The sequence below is a fragment of the Symphalangus syndactylus genome, chromosome X (assembly GCF_028878055.3).
Source record: "Symphalangus syndactylus isolate Jambi chromosome X, NHGRI_mSymSyn1-v2.1_pri, whole genome shotgun sequence".
In the NCBI taxonomy this organism is placed as follows: Eukaryota; Metazoa; Chordata; class Mammalia; order Primates; family Hylobatidae; genus Symphalangus; species Symphalangus syndactylus.
The window spans coordinates 123,352,995-123,372,696 of record NC_072447.2 but is presented as its reverse complement, the minus strand read 5'-3'; the positions used below and the strand labels follow the sequence as shown (position 1 = coordinate 123,372,696).

Genomic DNA, 19,702 nt, shown 5'->3' with positions numbered 1-19,702 from the left:
TGTCGCCCAAGCTGGAGTGCAGCGGCGCGATCATGGCTCACTGCAGCCTCGAATTCCTGGGCTCAAGATCCTCCCTTCTCAGCCTTCCCGAGCAGCTGGGACTACAGGCGTGCGCCACTGAACTCGGCTAATATTGTAGTGTTTACTAAGTATCTGTAAATCCTAATCAATATAAGGAAAATAAAGTTTTTTAAATGTTAGGCTTTTTCTTTTAGTTGTAGGAAAATAAATTCTAAAGCCTCTGAATTCAATGATAAAAAATACAAGTCGATCCCCTAGTGAGGCAAAATTTGGACGGCACTGAGTTTATCTGATGGAAACTAAGCGTGCAGAACCTATCTTTCGACCTGAAAAACTCTGAAGATGAAAGGATTCGATTTACTTACAAACAGGGACCCTGAGATATCTCTGGCTCCTGAACGCCCAACAAAAGCGGGTAGCTGCTTTGTATGCCGGGATTTGTAGTCCCCGACAGAGTCACTTCAAGATGGCGGAGTTGCTAATAACGCGCGAAGGGGCGGGCCCCGAGGGAGTCTGGGCCGCGAGGGGATTGGGCGGCGCAGGAACTTGGCGGGGGGGAAGTAAAAACCAGGTGTTAAAACCTTTGCACTGGGAAAGGCCCAAGTCTCGCGAGAGCTTGGCAGGACCCAATGGAACTTGGGGCCCGACTTATTACAAGGGGCATTTGTTGGGGGCGGAGCTTTGACAGGAGCTTCCCGGGAGCCGTTGGTGCCCGGGGTAGCCCCGTTCCGGCCAAGCCGCTTCAGCAGGGGACGTAGCCATGAAGGAAGAGAAGGAGCACAGGCCTAAGGAGAAGCGAGTAACCCTGTTAACCCCCGCCGGGGCCACAGGCAGCGGTGGTGGGACCTCGGGGGACAGCTCCAAGGGGGAAGATAAGCAGGATCGCAACAAGGAGAAGAAAGAAGCGCTGAGCAAGGTGCCCGGTCGGCCGCTGGCCCGGGAGAGGGCGGGACGAGTCCGCAGCGGGGGGAGGATGGCTGGGAATGGGGCTGCCCCCTTTCTCTCTTAGGTTCCCCTTCTATCTCTTCGCCTGAATGGAAGTCGCATCATCCTGGTTCATCCATTCACCCGAAATGGGGAGCGCCCCTCCCGGCCAAATCCTGGGTGGGGGTGAGGAAAAGGAGAGACTCCCCAAACGGGAAGGGTTTAGGTCAGAGCTGTGAGATGATAATGGGAGGGGAGAGCGACGGTATAAAGAATGAGGAACTAAAGGTATAATTGGGGAGGAAAATAGTGGAGGAGACATGAGGGATGGGAATATTATTCATGGAGGCGAGTTGGGGGAGAGTGCAGGGTGATTAATGGTACGGGAGGGCAGATCGAGAGCATCCTATTTTGAGAGCAATGGGTGGATTTTTTGTATTCGTTAGAGTTTTGAATTCTTAAGTTCAATGGGCAAGGATTTTGTTTTAAGATGTGTTGGACGTGGGAGAAACTTGTTACTAAATCAAGATTTCGTGGCACCCACAAAGACCAGGGTTGGCTTACTAATTTCTTGCCACTAGATCTGTTAAAAATGGGTGATCGAAAATGATGCACAAACCTGGTAAACTGCAGGGCTGCTGTAAAGAGCAAAACCTGCGATTGTTTCCTTGCTCCAGGTGGTTCTCATTTCCAAGGGTTTTTTTAAACCGCGTTACTATTATGTTTGACTAATTCTGAGCATTGGGCTGCAGAAGAATATTTTCTCCTGGGTTTTTACAAGTGATCTCATATTTTAAAGCCCAGCCTTCAGGAACTGATTCTTTCAGGTATGAGAGAAAATTGATTTGTACTAATTTTATTTTCCTTATGCATTTCTTAAGGTGGTAATTCGAAGATTACCTCCCACTTTGACCAAGGAGCAGCTTCAGGAACATCTTCAACCTATGCCTGAGCATGATTATTTTGAGTTTTTTTCTAATGATACGAGGTAAAAAAAAAAAAAAAAAAAAAAAGGAACGGGGTAAATGAAAAAGGTTTCTTTCATTCTTTTTATCCTACTGTTTTCCATTTGATTTTTGAGCTTGTCTTTAATATATGCATACTTGTAAATGGGCCAGACACCTGCAAGTACATTTACATAATTGCTTTCCTCTCTGCAGTTTGTATCCTCATATGTATGCCAGAGCATACATCAACTTTAAAAACCAAGAGGACATTATTTTGTTCAGGGATCGCTTTGATGGTTATGTATTCCTTGACAATAAAGGTGAGTCCTGGTAACTGAAATAAAAAGGGAATTTCTTTGTCATTTGTATGTTTAAGACAATGTGTGCATTGCATTGCTTCCTAGAGCTTTACACATTTAATAAGCTTATTGCAGTCTTATAAATAGACGTGACTTTTCACAGTCCTTGGTTATTTTTATTAACCTACTATTTTTTTAGTTTGATCAACTGAGTGAAATTGCAACTGTTTCCTTCTCGTGTGACACATTTTTTGCCCTGGCTTAAACCTGCTGTTTTGACTATAGAGTTTCAGCCGCAGTACTGATAAGTGACTCTTAAACCTGTTTGATAAGTTTTATTACTTTGTTTCAAGGACAAACATTTATTTAATTTAAATCCATTAAGCCAACAGTTCCCAGTTGGGATACTGTTTAACATTCTCACAAAGTTGTATATAATTAAAACATGAAACTTGATACATCTCGGCCCAGCGTGGTGGCTCACGCCTGTTATCCCAGCACTTTGGGATGCCAAGGCAGGTGGATCATGAGGTCAGGAGATGGAGACCAGCCTGGCCAACATGGTGAAACCCCGTCTCTACTAAAAATACTAAAAAAAATTAGCCAGGTGTGGCGGTCCACGCCTGTAATCCCAGCTGCTCGGGAGGCTGAGGCAGAAGAATCGCTTGAACCTGGGAGGCAGAGGTTGCAGTGACCTGAGATCGCGCCACTGCACTCCAGCCTGGCGACAGCGAGACTCTGTCTCAAAATCAAAAAAAAAAAAAGAAACTTGATACATCTCTTACTTTATATCCAGAAAGGTCCAGTCTAGGGAAGACACATTTCTGCTTTAACACTGTATTGTCTGCTACCTACATTTAGCCAGAGAGTATCTAAGCTGCCATTTGCCACTTTTCTTTTTGGTTTGCAATTATAGGTAAATAGTGTGTCTTCTTGTTTAGTTTTTTTTTTTTCAATATTACTTCAAAGTTGGTAAAAATTAAATTTTTGTCAGGGACTATGCCAGTAAAAATTGAAGGATTGCCACTGTTTGTCTAACTTTTATTAATCTCCCTAAGCCAGCTATTTTTCCACTCCAACTATTTTATTCCAGTAGGTATTTAACTAGATTCTAGTTACTTAGCCTGGAAATCTGAGTTGTGTTTGATTTTTTCCTTTTTTAAAATCTCTTACATGTAAGTTATGAATCTTGTCAATTTATTGTTTATCTTTTGAGACAGGGTCTCCACCCAGGCTGGAGTGCTATGGCACAATCACAGCTCACTGCAGCCTGGAATTCCTGGACTCAAGCAATCCTCCCACCTCAGCCTCCTCAGTAGCTGGGACTACAGATGTATGTCACCATGCCTGGCTAATTTTCTTTAAATTTTTTATAGAGATGGGGTCTCACTATGTTGCCCAGGCTGGTCTTGAACTCCTGGCCTCAAGTGATCCCCCCACCTCAGCCTCCCAAAGTGCTGGGATTACAGGTGCGAGCCACCATACCCAGCCCAACACCACTTATTAAAGAGACTATCCTTTCCCCATTGTGGTTTTTTTTTTGTTGGTTTGTTTTGTTTTGTTTTTAAATCTTAGAGACAAGGTCTGCTTATGTTGCCCAGGCTGGATTTTATTGTTTTTTTAATATCTTGTTCATCTAGACTTAAACAGTCACACTTTATGTCCTCATCACTTCATGCCTAGACAACCACTGTCTCTAAACTTACAGGATTTTCCATTTTTTTCATTCTTGTATAATTCAGTCTATTATATTGCCATGAAATTAATCTTTTTGAAAATAATGATTTAAATTAACAGTTGGGGGAAAAAGTCCAAACTCCTTAGCCTGGTAGTCAGGGTCCTCCATATTCTGGCCTCACTTCTGTTTCTTCAGCCTGTCTTCCACAATTTCCCTCTGTTTCAGTCTGGTTTATCTATTGTTTCTCAAATATATCACCGTTTTGTTTTTAGGTTTTTATTTTTGTTTTTTTCTTTTCTTCTCTCTCTCTTTTTTTTTTTTTTTTTTTCCGAGACAGAGTCTTACTCTGTCGCCCAGGCTGGAGTACAGTGGCACAATCTTGGCTCATTACAACCTCCGCCTCCTGGGTTCAAGCAATTCTCCTTCCTCAGCCTGCCGACTTAGCTGGGATTACAGGTGTGCGCCACCACACCCAGCTAATTTTTGTAATTTTAGAAGAGATGGGGTTTCACCATGTTGGCCAGGCTGGTCTCAAACTCTTGGCCTCAAGCAATCCACCCGCCTCAGCCTCCCAAAGTGCTGGGATTACAGGTGTGAGCCACCATGCCTGGCCTAATATATCACAGTTTTGAAGCTAATCTGATTCTGTACTCACTGGGATTCCCAACATAATTTTTCCTCCATGACTGCTTTGCAATGCCTTCTGGTCAATTCTATTTACTTTTATTTTTTTGCTTATGTCTACATGCCAATGATTTAAGGATAGGATACCTTGTTTTTGACATTCTGTGACAGGGTGCTTGTGAATTTTTTTCCCATTAGTCACTTGGGGTTTTTGTATTGAAATATAACTCACCTATAATAAAATTCATTCTCTTAAAGCGTACAATTCAGTGGTTTCTGGTATATTCACAAAGTAGTACAACCATCAGTACTAATTCCAGAATGTTTTCATCCCTCCAAAAAGAAACCCATATCTATTAGTAGTTACCTCCCATTCTCTCCCTCCAGCCCCTGGCAACCACTAATCTACTTTATGTATCTATGATTTCCCTCCATTTCATATAAATGTAATCATACAATATGTGGTCTTTTCTGACTGGCTTCTTTTACCTAGCACAATGTTTTCAAGGTCCATCCATGTTGTAACATATAACATATATCATTGCCTCATTCCTTTTGCATTTTTAAAAATCGTAAAAATACACGTAACATAAAATTTACCATCTTAACCATTTTAAGTGTAGGTTCAGTAGCATTAAGGTATATTCACACTGTTGTGCAACAATCTTGGGAACTTTTTCATCTTGAAAAACTGAAACTCTTTACCCATTAAACAACTCCTTATTTTGCTTACTCCAGCCCCTGGCAACCACCATTATACCTTGTGTCTGTATGAGTTTGACTACTGTAGGTACCACATATAGGTGGAAACATACTGGCTTATTTCATTTAGCATAATATCTTCAAGGTGTATCCATGTTGTAGCATGTGTCAGAATCTTCATCTTTTTTTTTTTGAGACGGAGTCTCACTTTGTTGCCCAGGCTGGAGTGCAGTGGCGTGATCTCAGCTCACTGCAACCTCCACCTCCTGGGTTCAAGCAATTCTCCAGCCTCAGCCTCCCAAGTAGCTGGGATTACAGGTACCCACCACCACGCCTGGCTAATTTTTTGTATTTTTGGTAAAGATGGGGTTTCACCGTGTTGGCCAGGCTAGTTTCGAACTCCTGACCTGAAGTGATCTGCCTGCCTGAGCCTCCCAAAATGCTAGGAATTACAGGCATGAGCCACTGCCCCAGCCTCATTTTTAAGACTAATATTCCATTATATGTATATATCACATTTTGTGTATCCATTTGTCTGTCAAGGGGTATTCGAGTTGCTTCCACTCTTGGCTATTTGTGAACAATATTGTTATGAACACAGATGTGCAAATATTCGAGTCCTTGCTCTCACTTCTTTTGTATATATACCGAGAAGTGGAATTTCTGGAGTCATTTGGTAATTCTATTTTTATTTTATTATTTATTTATTTTGAGACAGAGTCTCTCTCTGTCACACAGGCTGGAGTGCAGTGGCACGATCTTGGCTCACTGCAACCTCCAACTCCCAGGTGCAAGCATTTCTCCTGCCTCAGCCTCCCAAGTATCTGGGATTACAGACGCCTGCCACCACACCCTGCTAATTTTTTATGTTTGTGGTAGAGACGGAGTTTCACCATGTTGGCCAGTTTGGTCTCAAACTCCTGACCTCAAGTGATCCGCCCGCCTTGGCCTCTCAAAGTGCTGGGATTACAGGTGTGAGCCACTGCGCCCCGCCGGTAGTTCTTTTTTGTTTTGTTTTGTTTTGTTTTGTTTTTGAGATGGAATTTCGCCTTCGTTGCCCAGGCTGGAGTAAGTACAATGGCGCGATCTTCCCTCATTGCAACCTCCACCTCCTGGGTTCAAGTGATTCTCCTGCCTTAGCCTCCTGAGTACCTGGGATTACAGGTGCCCACCACCACACCCAGCTAATTTTTGTATTTTTAGTAGAGATGGGGTTTTACCATGTTGGTCAGGCTGACCCAATAATTCTATTTTTAATGTTTTATGGAACTGCCATACTGTTTTCCATGGCAGCTGCATCATTTTACATTCCCACCAATACATGAGTATTCCAGTTTCTCCACATCTTTGCCAATGCTTGTTATTTTCTGCTTTTCGATAGTAGTCCTCCTAATAGGCGTGAGATGATACCTCATTGTGGTTTTGATTTGCATTTCCCTAATGACTAGTAATGTTGAACATATTTCCATATGCTTGTTAGCCATTTGTATATTATCTTTGAAGAAATGTCTATTCAAGTCTTTTGACCATTTTTTAAATTGCGTTATTTGGTTTTTTGTCGTTGAGTTATAGGAGTTCTTTGTATATTCTAGATATTACCCCTTATCAGATAATATAATTTGCAAATATTTATCCCATTCCATGGGTTGCCTTTTCACTCTGTTGATTGTGTCTTTTGATGCATAGAAGTTTCTAATTTTGACGTAGTCCAATTTATTTTTTACTTTTTTAAAATAAGAGATATACTTCATCTTTTTGTTTTATTGTGGTAAGAACACTTAACATGAGATCTACCCTCTGTATTTTTACTTTTGTTGCCTGTGCTTTTGGTGACCTGGTGTATTTTTTTTAAGTGTTAACAGATTTTTCCGCAGCTTTATTGAGCTATAATTGACAAATAAAATAATATATATTTAAATCTTACTATGCGATAATTGTTTTTTCTTTTTTTTTTTTTTTTTTTTTAACCAAGCTGGAGTGCAGTGGCACAATCTCAGCTTACTGCAACCTCCGCCTCCCAGGTTCAAGTGATTCTCCTGCCTCAGTCTCCCAAGTAGCTGGGATTACAGGCGTGCACTACCACGCCTGGCTAATTTTTGTATTTTTATTTTTATGTATTTATGTTTTTGAGACAGAGTCTTACTCTGTCGCCCAGGCTGGAGTGCAGTGGCGTGATCTTGGCTCACTGCAATCTCTGCCTCCTGGGTTCAAGCGATTCTCATGCCTCAGCCTCCAGAGTAGCTGGGATTGCAGGCACGTGCCACCAAGCCCAGCTAATTTTTGTATTTTTAGTAGAGACAGTGTTTCACCATGTTGGCCAGGTGGGTCTCAAACTTCTGACCTCAAGTGATCCTCTCACCTCGGCCTCCCAAAATGCTGGGATTATAGGCGTGAGCCACCGTGCCCGGCCCAACGTGGTAATTTTATATATGTATACATTATGAAATGATTACCACAATCAAGTTAACACATTCATCACCTCACATAACACATCATCTCACATAGTTACACTTTTAAAAAATAACAGCTTTATTGAGATATAATTCACATGCCTGAAATAGTCACCCTTTTAAAGTATATAGTTCAGTGAATTTTAGTATATTCATAGGCTTGTGAGCCTGTCACCACAATCTAAATTTAGAACATGTTCATCACCCCTAAGAGAAACCTCACGCATTAGTTGTCACTCCTCATTCTTCTCACCACTTCTACCCCAAACTCCAGGCAGCTACTAATCTACGTTCTGTCTCTATAGATTTGCCTATTTTGAAGATTTCTAACATTTTTAAACGAAAATTAGTTTGTAGGGTCTTTTTCACATTAAAATATCACATTTTATAAGTTGAATTTATATGAATATTTTACTTCCATGCCGTATTGTTTCACTACATTATCAGTGTGAATTTGTGGCTCCTTTTGTAGTATGTTGATTATGGTTGTGCCAGTGTGCTTTATGCCTTTGGGAGACCCTCTTCAGATGACTGCCATCAAAAGAGTCATAGAAAGCAATGGGTTGATTCCCTTATATCCACTTTTGACATTTTCTTTGTTATAGCAAGTGTGGTATTTTTTTTCTAAACAGGTCAGGAATATCCTGCTATAGTAGAATTTGCACCTTTTCAAAAAGCTGCCAAAAAGAAGACTAAGAAAAGAGATACCAAAGTCGGGACTATCGATGATGGTACAGTATAGCTCTAATTATATAATGCTATTGCTGTGGGGTTTTTAAAAATAATATCTTTGTGAGAGTTAATTCGACCCCAAAATTTTAAATTAGAAAATATACAAAATAAAGTAAGTGAGAAATGTTATTTGCCGATGGAAGCTTTGCTTAATTGTTAGACTAGAGAGAGTTTCCTGCACAGAATCTCTGCTCTCTTTGGCTAGGGCATTTCATTCTTCAACCATTGAACAATATAATGTTGACTATTGAGTAACAAATCACCATAGGTTTATTGATTAGAAGATAGTGGAAAGGCCAGGCAAGGTGGCTCACACCTATAATCCCAGTACTTTGGGAGGCCAAGGCGGGCGGATCACCTGAGGTCAGGAGTTCGAGACCAGCCTGACCAACATGGAGAAACCCTGTCTCTACTAAAAATATAAAATTAGCTGGGTATGGTGGCACATGCCTGTAATCCCAGCTATTTGGGAGGCTGAGGCAGGAGAATCGCATGAACCCGGGAGGCGGAGGTTGCAGTGAGCTGAGATCACACCATTGCACTCCAGCCTGGGCAACAAGAGTGAAACTCCGTCTCAAAAAAAAAAGAAACATAGTGGAAAAAAATCAGGTTTCAAAGTTTAACAGGTGCTTCTTGAGGCCTCACCATTTTTATGATTATTTATTTGACTTTTGGTTTCCATTATATTTATAAAGAAGAAGGTTTGAACTGTCATGGGAAAATTTCCATACCCAGGTAACTGTATAAAGTAGCTGAAGTTGTCACTCCTATTTTCTGATCTTTGGATATACAATTAGCTACACACATAGTATTAGGTTGAACAGGAGTAGAAGAACTGAGGCCAGGTGCGGTGGCTCACTCCGGTAATCCCAGTACTTTGGGAAGACAAGGTAGGCAGAGTTGCTGAGGTCAGGAGTTCGAGACCAGCCTGGCCAACATAGTGACATCCCATCTCTACTAAAAACACAAAAATTAGCTAGGCATGGTGGCGGGCACCTGTAATCCCAGCTGCTTGGGAGGCTGAGGCAGAAGAATCGCTTGAACCCGGGAGGTAGAGGTTGCAGTGAGCTGAGACTGCACCATTGCACTCCAGCCTGGGCAACAAGAGCAAAACTCCGTCTCAAAAAAAAGAAAGAAAGAAAGAAATACAAGAATTGAAAAACCAAAATAATTGCCTTTTAAGGTACACTGGCTCCAGATTTTGAGACCTCTGTAATGTTATGTTAGATAGCTGTTACACAACTCTTTATGTTGGATAAGGACTTAGGACCATATTTTATATCAGATTGATACTTTAGAATCATCTAATTTCCATCATTTGTTACTATTACAGGTATTTTATAAAGATAACAGTAAAGACTCAATAACACATAGCTGTGATACTGGTTTTATTACAGATTTAGATCTGGAAGACTTGATCAAGTGACACATAGAAACAAGCAATATAATGGCTTAGATGTGTCACACTTTCTGATGTCAGAGGTCTAGGAGAGAACTCCAGGAATTCTCATCACCTCAAGTGCCACATCTAGGACTTCTCTCTAATTTATCTTTTTGGAACACCTAACTTAGTTTAGTAGGACAGTGACTTTTAAAAGCAAACTATGTAATACCCCTAATGGTCTGTTATAATGCATGGCGTCTCATTTTTCCTGACCCCATGTTATACCAGATTCCTATAGTGAGTATCAGTAATAGGAGTCCTGAGAGCAAGAGACCAATTAAGCTCTAAATAGTCTACCTTGTGGGTATGGTTTGGTTTTTTTTTTTAATCTTCCATGAAGTAAAAAATTATCATCTTTGATAAATCCGTATCCTAGATGTCTTTTTTTTGTTTAAACTCTATTATATTTTCTGTTTCCTTAAATGATTATTTAGATCCAGAATATAGAAAGTTTTTGGAAAGTTATGCCACAGATAATGAGAAAATGACATCTACTCCAGAGACACTGCTAGAGGAAATAGAAGCAAAAAATAGAGAATTAATAGGTAAGTGGGCAAAAAGAATCAGGGCAACAGCCTTTTCATCACAGTACCTAAGTCTCCTACCTCCATCAGTTGCTAGCTGTGTGACTTCGGGGAAGTTACTAGCTTCTCTGAGACTGTTATTGTAAAATGCAGATGGTAATATCTGCCTCACAGCATTATGAGAATCCATTAATGTGGGAAAAATTCTTTGACCTATTTAGTGTCACACAAATGTAATATAAATACAAAAAGTTCGATGACTGATAAGGAACGTTTAGACAGTGGTAAGCCTTTGAAGGTCAGTTGGTATTTCCTAGTAATAAGTTCATATTCCTAAAAAAATTTTGACTTGAAAATACCAAAAAATGAAATTAGTTACTGCAAAATTGAAAACTACTTGAGGAATTCTAGCTTGGATGTTGGTTCTCAGTAATAGGCTGTCACTACTGTATCAGTAGCTCTAAACATGAGCATAATCTTTGACCCAGGATTTCCACTCAAGAATTTATCCTAAGGAATATGTATTTTTTTTTTTTTTTTTTTTTTTTGAGACGGAGTCTCGCTCTGGCACCCAGGCCGGAGTGCAGTGGCGCGATCTCGGCTCACTGCAAGCTCCGCCTCCCGGGTTCACGCCATTCTTCTGCCTCAGCCTCACCGAGTAGCTGGGACTACAGCCGCCCGCCACCACGCCCGGCTAATTTTTTTGTATTTTTAGTAGAGACGGGGTTTCACCGTGGTCTCGATCTCCTGACCTCGTGATCCACCGGCCTCGGCCTCCCAAAGTGCTGGGATTACAAGCGTGAGCCACCGCGCCCGGCCTGTTTTTTTTTGTTTTTTTTTTTTTTTGCTTGCTCGCTCGCTCTCTCTCTGTGTGTGTGTGTGTGTGTGTGTATGATGAAGTCTTGCTCTGTCGCCCAGGCTGGAGTGCAGTGTCGCAATCTTGGCTCACTGCAACTTCCGCCTCCCGGGTTCAGGCGATTCTGCCGCAGCCTCCCTAGTAGCTGGAAGTACAGGTGCCCGCCACCACTCCCAGCCAATTTTGTATTTTTAGTAGAGCCAGGGTTTCACCATGTTGGCCAGGCTGATCTCGAACTCCTGACCTCAAGTGATCCGCCTGCCTTGGCCTCCGAAAGTGCTGGGATTATAGGCATGAGCCACTGTGCCCGGCCAGGAATATGTGTTTTAAAAGATGGCTGTAAGGCTAATAGCTTATTCAGAATGTTGAAAATGAAAAATATTCTTCCAAAACTTGACTTTTATTAATAGATGGATAGTATAAGCCCATTTCTGGTAACTTTCTTAGAATAAATTCCCAGAAGTGGAATTATGGGGTCAAAAAGATTAGATATTTTTAGCCCCTTCCCCCCAACTTCTTCCAGTTGAACAAGTTTACACTCCTATTAGTAAAACAAGAGAATGTCCTAAGTACTTAATTCTCATCAATTGGGAATGACTCTTTTAATAAATTATTTTGTTGTTTTAATTTGAATTTCTTCACTTTTTAAAAGATATTTTAATCCCGTATTATTGAAATCAAATGCTGTAAAACTTCTTTCTGATATTACAATTGTCATCTTTCCGCATAAGGGGTGTACACATTTTCCCACCTTGGGTGGTTGGCGGGGAATGTCAGAAAATGGAATCGTTTCTAGGGGTTGATAAGTATTATTAATAATCTGTTTACATTTATGTAGCTAAAAAGACAACCCCACTTTTGAGCTTCCTGAAAAACAAGCAGGTAAATCTTTTGTCTTTATAGTTCTCTCAATACTTTAATTGCTTTGCATTCTATAAACATTTTAAGAGCATTGGGTTTCTAGAGGAGAAATAGCTGCTTTTTCCACCATTACTCTTTAAGGATTTGCCTTGTTGGTCTCACTCTCTGGCCTGCTCCTTTACTCTGGTTGTTGGACCAGGAGTTCACTCTACAAACCTGGAATGTTCTTAGATTGTCCCAGAGACACTCTTGATATTCTGAAAGCCTCTGCAGAGATAGTAAGGCAGCAGTGGAAGACTAATATTAGCAGGTCCTGGTCTTCATTGCCTTTCATTTTTTGGGTGGAGTGGGGATAACGGTGGTAGAATGCCACTTTGTAGAAAGTAGGAAGGAAAGATTATTCGGTTGGGGCGTACCATGCCTTCGGGATTTATTAGGGTTTTGGTGATGATTATTTTATTTGAAGGCTTGTGTTGATGTTTCTTTCTAGAGAATGAGAGAAGAAAAGAGAGAAGAAAGAAGGAGGAGAGAAATAGAAAGAAAAAGACAAAGAGAAGAAGAGAGGAGGAAATGGAAAGAAGAAGAGAAACGAAAAAGGAAAGATATAGAAAAGCTAAAGAAGATAGACAGAATTCCAGAAAGGGACAAATTAAAGGATGAACCAAAGATTAAGGTATGAGAATATTGAAACTGCATGTTGCTAAAAATTGCATGTATCTACCTCTTTAAATATGCATGCATCTTGTGTTGGTGTAAATGAATTTTTTGTTTTGTTTTTGTTCTCTTTTGGGGGGAAGTGATCCAATAAAAATCTTTCCTATAATACTAATAGTGTTAGTTTTTAAATTTAAGATCATTTAAAAGGATTAAGTAGTATGTTATTTCTTCAGTGCAGATCTGTGCTATTTTTGTCATTGAAAATGTTTGATTTTTAGACTACTGTCCTCTAAATTCATAGTAAATGAGGGCTTAGGGCTGGCTGGCATGATTTATGGGTTTTATTCAGCTTTTCCTTCATAATTGATACATGAAGTTACCTCATCTGTTTGTTTTCCACTGTCTTCAGGTACACAGGTTTCTGTTACAAGCTGTGAATCAGAAAAATGTAAGGACCAAGTACATGATACAGAACATCTAGTATCATGTCACACACACAGGTCTTAGCTAATAAGTCCTTTTGGTGGTGGTGGTGGTAGTGTTACTTGTTGAAAACCCCTTCAGGTTGACTTGAGTCTTCTTAAAAGCTGAGCTATTTTATTATAAATTTCTACTTCAAAAGGAAGCCCAGGTGACTTCCTGATGCTCTGCTGTGTACCCAGAAGCTTCATTGACCTACAGCCAGAGGACAACCATGCCTATATAGTTCTTTCCCATCTTATATGCTTCTCATAACTGGCTGCCTTGTGGGAGGACTAGGGATAAATACCCTGCAATATGTGCCTTTCTCTCTCACATGACTCCCGTAGTATCTTCCTGCATATAGCTGGGAATCTGTGAGCAGCAGATTCGGATTCATGCATTGCATTTGGGAAGAAGAAAACCTGCAGAAAGATCCCAACCTTGCCACTTCCCTTCTAAGGGCATGGCTTGGGCAGCCCTTGTTTCAACATATTTCCTGGGGAAGTACTAGTACCTAGTACTTCAGATAAAGTCAAAATCTCACAGAGAGGGCGGCAGGGTCTCCTCATTTTATTTCCTGAAAACTCAGCAGTTTATGTAGCAAGGGTTCCCTATGTCTCTACGGGGCTCATTACTGGTGATGAGGGGCTTAGGGGAGGATGGAGTTTCTCATCTTAATTCTTTCCAGCAATCTCTCTGTCTGCTATGCCACAAGTGACTTGACTTGCTATTCCTAACAATCAGCAAGGCAGAAGGTAGAGCCAGCCATGCTAGAGACATTCATTAATGTTCTTATTAATGAACACCTTGGTTTCTAATAAGGATGTTCATTGGAGAAATAAGAGCACTTCCAATGAAACCTGCACATGGTATCCTCACTTTACACTGGTGCCTTCTTAGTGTCCATTTTGGACTCACCATTTGCAGTGGCTGTCTGTGTGCCAAAATGCTTCGTGCTTACGTCTTGTGGTGCTTTGCCTTTTGCTTAGTAATTTACATGATGCCTTCACCCTGAGATGAATCTTGTATGATGCCTTCACGCTGAGACTTGAAATTCTTCTATTTTGTCTAAGAATCTCTCTGATTATCCAACACTTGGAGGTATTCTCGAGAGATTCATAGCAGCGATGTAAAAAACAATGGCATTTTTGAACATGCGTAAATATGGCATTAAATACAGAGTTCCTACTCAGTAGAGATGGAACTTCACTATTTGGTTGTATGAGGCATTTGGATGTTTAAATCAAATGCCAAATCTTGTTATTAATCTCTAATGGCAAGATAATTGTACCATCATAAGTATGTTATTCTCAGGCTCAAGGCAAAATTATTCCTGCAATGGATCTCTCCTTTGGTGACCAAGGTATTTGTCATTCCAAGTACTACATAAAAACAGTCCCAACAGAAACGATCTGCCTATCACTTAAAATTTGTGGGCTGTTTCCCATTAAGTTATATCAACATGCTGGTTTGCTACAGAAGCATACTTCGAAGTATGCATTGGTTCACTTAAAGGTTGACCCATTTAAAGCCAAAGGAAGCCGGGCACAGTGGCTCACACCTGTAATCCCAGCACTGTGGGAGGCCGAGGCAGAAGGATGGTGTGAGCCCAGAAGTTTGAGACCAGCCTGGGCAACATGGTGAGACCCTGCCTCTACAAAAAATTAAAAATTTAGCCGTATGTGGTGGTGTGCACCTGTTGTCCCAGCTACTCAAGAGGCTGAGGCAGGAGGACCACTTGAGCCCAGGAGGTCAAGGTTGCGGTGAGCCATGTTCATGCCACTGCACTCCAGCATGGGCAACAAAGCGAGACCCTGCCTCAGAATAAAAGCCAAAGGAGTCTTGATCCTATTGCCACAAAGTGATTAAACCACTTCGTTCAAGTGGATAACACTTTAACATTAATAGCATCCTTTTAGTAAATTGCTACTCTTGTGCACTAGTTGTTCACCTGAAAGATTAAGCATACCTGCAGAGATAAGGGGCCTTGTCTAGTCTAAATTTTAAATATTTGGTATACTGGGTTTTTAATAGAAGATAATGTCCCAGCCTTCAAAATAAAAATAAACATTTTATCTTTAAAGCTGCTCAAGAAGCCAGAAAAAGGAGATGAAAAAGAATTGGACAAAAGAGAAAAAGCCAAGAAATTGGACAAAGAGAATCTCAGTGATGAAAGAGCCAGTGGGCAAAGTTGTACATTGCCCAAGCGTTCTGATAGTGAATTTAAAGATGAAAAACCAAAGAGGTCAGTAGTCAAGGACTCTTTGTTATGTTTGATTTATACATGCTAGTTTTGCTGCTATGTCCTGGACATGTACCTGAATTAAGATAAGCTGTTTTATACAGGGCAGGAGGATGAGGAGGAACGGTTTCAGAATATTCTTGTAATCTGGGTGAATGGTTTTGGGGTTTTGTTCCTTCTTAAAACACTAGTATTTTTCACTCTGGTCTAAAAGTGCAACCTCATTGCAGGGGCCAAATCAGAATCACAGTGTTCCTGCATTTGTGATTATAAGATATTTCAGGGTTCTGTCTCAGATTTGTTTTTCATGCAGACCTGAAGATGAGAGTGGCAGAGACTACAGGGAGAGGGAACGGGAATATGAACGAGATCAGGAGCGCATACTTCGAGAAAGAGAGAGGCTGAAGCGGCAAGAAGAAGAGCGCCGTAGGCAGAAGGAGCGCTATGAGAAAGAGAAGACTTTTAAGAGAAAAGAAGAAGAAATGAAAAAAGAGAAAGACACACTTCGGGATAAAGGAAAGAAGGCTGAAAGTACAGAATCAATAGGCAGCTCAGAAAAAACTGAAAAGAAAGAAGAAGTGGTCAAGAGAGATCGAATAAGAAACAAGGTGCTGCTTGTCATTAAACTTGTTTATGAGGGGTTTTTTCCCTTTTCCTGCAAGTGTAAAGAAAGGGCTAGTTCACTGTTATTATAGAATTTTTAAAGGGGAACTTTAATCATCTGCAACTTTTTTTTTTTTTTTGAGACAGAGTCTTGCTATGTCGCCCAGGCTGGAGTGCAGTGGCGCAATCTTGGCTCACTGCAAGCTCCACCTCTTGGGTTCATGCCATTCTCCTGCTTCAGCCTCCCGAGTAGCTGGGACTACAGGCACCCCCGACCATGCCCAGCTAATTTTTTTGTATTTTTAGTAGAGACAGGGTTTCACCATGTTAGCCAGGATGGTCTTGATCTCCTGACCTCGTGATCCACCTGCCTCAGCCTCCCAAAGTGCTGGGATTATAGGCGTGAGCCACCACGCCCGGCCAACTTTTATTTCAGTCTTGTCTGGGCTTTTATTAACTTACTATAGAAATTGTAAACATACACAAAAGTAGAATAGAGAATAGTATGATGGGCCAGGTGCGGTGGTGGGCACCTGTAGTCCCAGCTACTCGGGAGGCTGAGGCAGGAGAATGGCGTGAACCCGGGAAGCGGAGCTTGCGGTGAGCCGAGATCGCGTCACCACACTCCAGCATGAGAGACAGAGTGAGACTCCGTCTCAAAAAAAAAAAAAAAAAGGCGAATAGTATCATGAACTCCATGTACTGTACCCATCACCCAGCAGTTCATAGCCAACCTTCTTTCTATTCTACCTCATCCCTACCCCTACTACATTATTTTCAAGCAAACCCTACACAGAATTTCTTCCTTAAATACTTCAGTATATAAGTACTCTTAATATTACCCTAGTAGCATTTTCACACCAAAACTAACAGTAATTCCTTAACGTCCTGTCTATTCAGTGTTCATATGTTCCCAATTGCTTCATTAATGTCTTTTTTTAATTAATTATTTATTTTTTGAGACGGAGTCTCGCTCTGTCATCTAGGCTGGAGTGCAGTGGCATGATCTCGGCTCACCACAACCTCTACCTCCCGGGTTCAAGTGATTCTCCTGCCTCAGCCTCCTGAATAACTGAGACTACAGGCTCAAGCCACCATGCCCGGCTAATTTTTGTATTTTTAGTAGAGACAGGGTTTCACCATGTTGGCCAGGCTGGTCTCGAACTCCTGACCTCAGGTGATCCTCCCGCCTCAGCCTCCCAAAGTGCTGGGATTACAGGCATGAGCCACCGTGCCCAGCCTGATTTTTTTTTTTTTTAATAGGACCTAAACAAATTCCACAAATTATGCTTCCTTGAAATGTCTTCTTCAGTTCTCTTTTGTTTTTAATTTATTTTTTTGAGACAGAGTCTTGCTATGTCACCCAGGCTGGAGTGCAGTGGTACAATCTCAGCTCACTGCAGTCTCGACCTCCTGGGCTTAAGCCATCCCCCTACGTCAGCCTCCAGAGTAGCTGGGACTACAGGCATGCATCACCATGCCCAGCTAATTTTCAAGTTTTTTGTAGAGATGAGGTCTCCCTATGTTGCTCAGGCTGGTCTCAAACTTTTGAGCTCAGCCGATCCCCTCAAAGTATTGGGAATAAATGTGTGAGCCACTGCACCCAGCCAAGTTTTCTTTTAATCTAAACAATTTCCCCTTCTCTTGTTTTCCTACCATTTGTTGCAGAAACTAATTTGTCTTGTAGGGCTTTTCCTGTTCTGAATTGGCAGATTACATCCCCGTGCTGTTATTTAACGTGTTCCTCTATCTTCTGTGCTTCCTTTAAAACTGGCACTTAGGGCATGGCATGATGGCTCATGCCTGTAATCCCAACAATTTGGGAGGCCAAGTCAGGAGGATCGCTTAAGCCCAAGAGTTGGAAAGCAGCCTGGGCAACATAGGGAGAGCTTGTTTGTACTAACAATGTAAAAACAGCCCAGTGTGGTAGCGCGTGCCTATAATCCCACTTACTAGGTACCTGAGATGGGAGGATCATTTGAGTCTGGAATGTCGAGGCCACAATAAGCCTTGATCATCCCACTTGCTCTTCAGCCTGGGTGACAGGGTGAGGCCCTATCTCCAAAAAAAAATTTACCCAAGCATATAAAATAGTAATTACCAAATGGTTGCTTTTCTTTGGAGATGGAGAGAGGAAGTAGGCAAGTTGTCATTTACCATGCCCTCACATTCTTGGTCTTAAATGACTTCACTTGAGTATATATTCATACATAACTATGACTCTTAAAAATCCCATATAAAAGCTTAGTAGCATTGTTGTAACAGTAACATATTTTATTGTACTTCAGGATCGTCCAGCGATGCAGCTTTACCAACCAGGAGCTCGAAGCCGAAATCGACTCTGTCCCCCTGATGACAGCACCAAGTCTGGAGATTCAGCAGCAGAAAGGAAGCAGGAAAGTGGTATTAGCCATAGAAAAGAAGGAGGAGAGGAGTGATAAGTCCAGATGGCCTTAGGTGTCCTGACTGTCTAGGCAGCCAAAGAGCACACGTTAAGCAATCCAGAAGTGCCTTCAGGGCAAAGAATAGAGAGAAAGGGAGTCGCTGTGCTGGTGGGGTACACTGCAGAGGAGTAAGTCTTGTGTCAAAGCAGGAATCTGATCAGAGGTTCAGAATTGGAAGTACAATTTCATTGCTTTTGCAATTTCTACAAATTAATTTTAAAGTGTCAGAAAAAGGTGACGGCGAGGACACGCATTGCAATTTGCAGGGGGAATTGTCAAGTGAGGACTTCATCACATATGACATGAGAGAAAAGTAAGAGCTGGTTCTAAAATCAAAAGCTGTTGTTCATCCTGAATTGAATTTTCTGAATTTGGGTGGAGCAGAGTCGCTTTGAAGCCTTGTTCCGATCTAGTTCTATTGCATTGTTGATGATAAGTGTTGACTTTGGGTAGTGTAGAAGCAACAAGCATGTCCTTGTAGTACAAGTACAGTGAAGGATAGAACACACTTTCGTTGATGCAAAAATTAAATAGTTATGTTACTTCTGTATCCAATGTCCTAAAGTTTTAGGGTTAGTTTTAGTTTTTTGTTTGCTTATATGAGCTTAGCGTAAAGAATATTTTTAAACATCGTGTTTTGTCGTCAGCATCTTTTCTATTAAGAGGTAAAATGTAGTCCTTGTTTGACTCTTGACAATCCAGTGTGTTTGATCTTAGGTCTCATGATCTGAGTGCATACCCTCTCCAGGAAGGAAACTGCACCAATGTCTGTTCCTGTTAAATAGCAACTTTTAGTCTCAGCTTGTTTTGTTTTGATGTCAATAAATAGTAACAGCATTCAAGTGTGAAGCTAAGTGTGTTTATTAACTTTACTAAATAGCTATGAGTTTTGAGAAATTAAATTTTTGACATCTGACATCACTCACCTTCTGGTGAAGCCTAAGGGAGCTTTAACTCATGGCAGAAGGTGAAGTAGGAGCAGGCATCTCACCCAAAACTGTAAACAAAAGAGCTGGTTCTAAATAAAACAAAAGTCTATTAATTTAAACATAAAATAGGCTGGATGCAGTGGCTCACGCCTGTAATCACAGCATTTTGGGAGGCCAAGGTGGGCGGATCACTTGAGGTCAGGAGTTCGAGACCACCCTGGCCAACATGGTGAAACCCCATCTGTACTAAAAATACAAAATTATCTGGGCGTGGTGGTGGGCACCTGTAATCCCAGCTACTCG

At 41.3% G+C, this 19,702-nt stretch overlaps 1 protein-coding gene across 5 annotated transcripts; it reads left to right on the top strand.

Moving 5' to 3' along the window:
* The first annotated feature begins 572 nt into the window (after nt 1-572).
* On the top strand, nt 573-19,312 carry UPF3B (UPF3B regulator of nonsense mediated mRNA decay). 5 transcript variants are annotated; one of them, XM_055267687.2, is made up of 11 exons: nt 673-937; nt 1,827-1,933; nt 2,106-2,212; nt 8,278-8,376; nt 10,256-10,366; nt 12,040-12,083; nt 12,553-12,735; nt 13,129-13,167; nt 15,266-15,426; nt 15,737-16,031; nt 18,315-19,312. In XM_055267687.2, exons 1-11 carry the CDS (start codon nt 782-784, stop codon nt 18,462-18,464), a joined length of 1,452 nt encoding a protein of 483 aa, XP_055123662.1. In that variant the 5' UTR covers nt 673-781; the 3' UTR covers nt 18,465-19,312. The 5 variants fall into 5 exon arrangements, with proteins under 5 accessions (XP_055123663.1, XP_063490933.1, XP_055123662.1 ...); XM_055267688.2 differs by lacking the exon at nt 13,129-13,167 and having other exon boundaries at nt 573-937; XM_063634863.1 differs by lacking the exon at nt 10,256-10,366 and having other exon boundaries at nt 671-937.
* Nucleotides 19,313-19,702: the final 390 nt, after the last annotated feature.